Here is a 4,983-nt window from a genome sequence, read left to right on the forward strand (position 1 = left end):
GAGCAAATGCTGTTGGAAAAATGGCGCCGATAGACTTGCTCGAGGCAGGGTTGCCACAAACCTTCAATTTGTAAAAAACCGCAATATCTGCGAAGCGCAATAAGGTGAAGCACAATAAAACGAGGTATGCCTGTACACACTTTTTCTCCCCAAATTGCTATGCGTGTTTTAAGCAGGGAAGCTATTTTCTTCACTGTGCCATGCAGCTGCCAGGGTGATTGCCAAGATGGTAGAGTCCTGTGTTAACCCTCTCATAGCTATAGCTGTTAACTGAAAACTGTAGCTTGTACCTCAAGAAGCAAGTGAGCTGATGGTAGTATCTCAATGAGGCTTGTGATATAGAAAAAATAGTTGATATACAGGAACTTACATAAAGAACTACTTATGGTAAAAGTTTGTACTGCCCTTACAAGAATCTGGGGCTTAGCTAGGTGTGACAAAGTAAGTCCTTTTGGACTCAGTGTTCAGGAAGTTAACACAATTGTGAAGTTAACATCCAACGTGAATAGTACACTTAGTTGGAGATAGTTACGGATAATGTATCAGCAAAAAAAGAAAAATGCTACTTTCATTTATAACTAAATGCCATATATCTTTTTATAACACAAGGGAAAAGCTATAGAGATCTTTGTATACCAATATCCATATTTCTGGCAAGAATACTAATAGTCACTGGACATGTCTACATGAGACGCTGACTGTGTAGTAGCCCGATACTACTGTGCAGTAGCATCTTGTGGCAAAAAAACTGTGCTGAGATGCAGCTCCACAGCAATATTAGACTACTATGCAGTAGCATCACTTAAAAGATGTTCGCTGGTGCTACTGCACAGTAACTCCAGTTCCTGTGCATTTATTTAGTACTTGCTATATCAGTACTAAATAAATATGCAGTAACCACTGCACAGTAGCATCTCATGTAGATGCAACCAGCTAAGGTGAATATTCATTCGCTACAGACTCTCAATCGTTTAGGATTTTCTGGCCTGCTGCCATGAGAAAAGATATGTTATTTTGGAACCTTCTGTTCTATACTTGCCTGGTGCTAAAAAGTTAACACAAGAAACACGTATTTCCAGGCTAAAAAACAGGACAAAAACACAAGAATAGTTTAGAAAAGCTGCAGTCATGCATTTAGTACTCCTGACTGCTTACTTTGTTAAGCTTAGTTTCTGCTCATTGCCCTCACCTCTCATATCTTGTGTCTCTGCTAATGCTTCTCTCTTTGTCATCTGGGATATATCTGTAAAGAAGGAAAAGATAAAGTATTTGGTACTGGAATAAACTTAGACATCAGTTCTGAGCATGAAGAAGTGGCTAAATAGGAATATTATATCAGCATTCCAATAGGGAGATTAAGCAATAGCAAATTACAGAGTGGGAGGAGTTATTTGACATGGGCCTTATGTAATGTTTAGTCACCTCTCTCGATACACTGAACGGGACTGGTAAGCAAGAGATAGGCTTCTCTTACAAACTGGTATGCAAATAGGTATGGCTTGAACTCCAATGACTACTGTAGAAGCCAGAAAAATTCACATCACAGTACTCTGCATCATCTTATAAAGTCCAATGCATCCTGCATTATCTGGTGTCCCACTTCCATTTGTTATTACTGCCTACAGGTATAGAAGACTGTACCTGTCTCGTAGGAGACAACACTTGATGACCCTCAATGACAAACCAGGTTTTAAGATTCTCAAATCTGTTTTAAGGCTCTGTTTCTTCCCTTCCAAAATCTTGCACCAAATGCCTCCTGCCTCTGCATACTCTTTTTGCCATAACTATGCCACCGTACCACCTACCCCGGGAGTCAGCTTCTGAACATTCCACATGGGATGAGACCCCACTGTTAATGCTCATGCTAGTGATGGTGCTGTCCCTGGGCCATGACATGGATATGAGGAAGAAGATCAGTATGACTTCTGGGGAAAAGATTTGCATGCCTGCTTTGTTGCATTGTAGCATGAAAAGAATAGTTTTCAGGATAAAATTTATAAAATTTTTACATTGAAAAAGAGGGATGACAAGAAGGCAACCAGAATAGGCTCTGGAATATCAGCGTGTTCAGCAGACTCAACACTACAGGTTTATATGGGAAATCAAAATAAAAGTCAAGATATAGGCCCAGAAATGGTTCCTATTGGTACATTTGTCTGTATATCCTTTTGGACCAAATCCTATTTTCAGTTGCATTCAAGTACCTCTTGAAGTCAGGGGAGATTTAGGGGGCAAGTGGGATCCTTTATAATGGGAAGTGAGAACAATGAATTCATACTTTATTCAGAGTGGCCTAAAGCATAGCCAGAAAGCTAACTGAGGCACATGAAGTTCTAAATTGTGATCTGCAGCCCTCGCCATTTAAAGAACGGAGGTACTTCTGCAGAGAGTGTGAGAGTCACAACATACATTGCCTATTGGGATAGATCTCCACAGGCAGCCCCCCAGCTGTCTTTGAGAAACAGGCAGTGACATTTTGCTCCACGTTGTGAGCACAGGGAGGACCCTGAGGCTTTGGGCAAGTTGCCAAAGCAGTCCCTGACCTGGCAATATTTGGATGTCTCTGATTTAATTAATACAAATGACATGGATATTTGTCTCCAATTATAGCTTATCATGCACTAGGCAGAAGAGAGATACATCTTACAGATTAACTGAACCAGTGAGCAACAGCTCACATCTAGCATCTGATGAACTCTGATCTAGCATCTGCTCACATCTAGCATCTGATCATGTAAGCTTATGAATGTCTGATTCAGTTAATCTATAAGGTACATCTCTACCTTCCCTCCTTCTGACTTCAGAATAACACAGGTATCTGCCTCTCTCATCATACATTGATAACAGTGTCAACCAGCAAACAAATAGCCAGGGAAAGGTCTGTATTTGTTTATGGACATGGTGCATATACAATAAATTAGTCCCTGCTCTTCTGGAGAAAGACAGGGGATCCATTCCTTGACTTCTTACTTTGCCACGTTCGGGTCAGGCTTAGCATGCTTTCTGGCAGGTAGAGGCTCACACTGAGTGTCATTTGTAGCAGGTACTTTCAGATTCTCAGTATTTTCAGTATTGTTCCTGAAACTGGAAAACCTATGGGGAAAAAGATCAGAGCGTTTGTTTAAGGATGTGTGAAAAATGACTAGTTTGCACTGTGTGAAAATCCATTCTCAAGGCAGAATCATCAGGCTGGAAGCTGGAAAAATAGTTGGCTAAGCCTGAGATTTAAAAGCTGCCCTAGGGATTTAGAAGCATATTTTCTAACTGAAACTGAAGCAAGTTGTGCATGTAAATCCCTCAGCCGGACTTCAAAATTTCAGCTTGATAGCTATGATCTGTGATGGTTTCAGAGGGAATGTACTAGCCACTGAAGCATGTCTGAGTGTCAGATTTAGTGTTGCCATGACTCTTTCACTTGATAGATGCTCCCACATAAACACACACACATTAAACATACATACAGTCTTAGTAACATCATTGCAGGCCTGGGTTATTTTGGGATAAGTCTCTGTAACCCAAGATGGCTGTCTTTCCTTGCTGATGTCAGTAGGGTTGCAGGATATAAATGACTCAAAGTAAAAAACTTGCTATTTGACTTTGCTTTGGACACTATGAGCACCTATACACATGCGCAGAGACTGCTCCAACATGCTGGAAATCCAACGCTTTGGAGCAGACTCAATTAATCAAGTCTGCTGGAGCACAGAAATTGATGTGCTCTGGCAGCCTTCCATGTCATGTGTATCAGTGTCCTTGTACTAAAAAAAACAAAACGGTGGAGGGGCACTTTGAAATAAAACACATTTGATGAAATTTAAAGTGCCCCACCACCATCTTTTCAGCATGGGGATTCTGACACACATGATACTTGGGTGCTTTTAGTTAGCATGGTTTTCTAAAGGGCCCAGTGCTATATCCCAAAGCATGTGTAAAAATGCCCTAGTTGAATATTCATTGTCCAAACTTCCCTCCCATGATTCTGGAGTTAGAGTTGCCTATCACAGAGCACTACAAAACAATGGGATACTTGTATATTTTTGGTTAGGATAGGATGGAAGAATTAGTCAGTCAAATAAAACCTATTGGCTCCCTACCCTCTTGTGCTCATTTCTGCTGTGTAGTAATCTGTTGCTCGAGTCTGCTCCTGTCCCCTCTCTCTGCTAGTGCTTCCCTCTTCATAAGCTGGGATAGAGCTGGCAAAGAAAGAGAAATCCCTTTAATACAGTTACTGTCGATACCTAAGCCACTGGAGGGCTAAATTCAATGTACACAGGAGAATTCAATGAAGATCCTGTTTCAACAGAGGATATTTCAAGCATTGCCACTTCATTCTAGGATACTAAAGTTCTGGTAAAAGTGCATAATACTATAAAGCATGGAATGTTTCTCAAGAGGTGCTGAACATCTTAATTTGCTATGGAGTTCAATGGAATACCAGAGTAGAGAACTTATCATAAGACAAGTCACCTCCTTGCATATCAGGCACTTGGCTTTTGTCCTGTTGTTCTATATCAAAGTAGTTCCTTTCTGATTATAGCTGAGCTTTATAAGGATCCTACCTAGAATTCTCTAGATTTCCTGGAAAGTAATGCACTTCTGCTTCAAGCTCAGTAATGACTTTATACCACAGGAGCTATAAATATGTTCCACAGTATTTTTTAGTGTCCAAATGCTGTGAACTTGGAGTGCCAATGAAAATCTGAAGAGACCTTTACCATAAATGCTGGCCTGCTTACTGCTGACTAAAAGAATTCTTTAAAAGCAGAGAAGTACAACTCCCACAGCAGTAAATAATGGAAGAGGAGGGACTACATATATAATGAGTGATTAGTATGTATAAGTAACCGTTCTAGCATATCAGTATGTGCCATACAGTAATATTACATAAAACCATAGTAAACTATGACCTATTTGTTCTGCATTTGCCTGAGACAAATGACAGTGAATTATCAGGAATAACGGTCAAAATCTGGCAGAGGGTAG

At 40.4% G+C, this 4,983-nt stretch overlaps 1 protein-coding gene across 1 annotated transcript in view; it reads right to left on the reverse strand.

The window, feature by feature from the left end:
• The window catches only part of ZNF185 (zinc finger protein 185 (LIM domain)), a 63,161-nt gene that overhangs the window by 18,656 nt on the left and 39,522 nt on the right, over positions 1 to 4,983 (reverse strand). Inside the window, 4 exon segments of the mRNA XM_019540318.1 lie at positions 1,156 to 1,188; positions 1,190 to 1,243; positions 2,971 to 3,093; positions 4,095 to 4,193. Of these exon segments, the coding sequence (XP_019395863.1) occupies positions 1,156 to 1,188; positions 1,190 to 1,243; positions 2,971 to 3,093; positions 4,095 to 4,193 (309 nt within the window).

Source organism: Crocodylus porosus, unplaced genomic scaffold (assembly GCF_001723895.1).
Source record: "Crocodylus porosus isolate Cpor-Errol unplaced genomic scaffold, CroPor_comp1, whole genome shotgun sequence".
Classification (NCBI taxonomy): Eukaryota; Metazoa; Chordata; order Crocodylia; family Crocodylidae; genus Crocodylus; species Crocodylus porosus.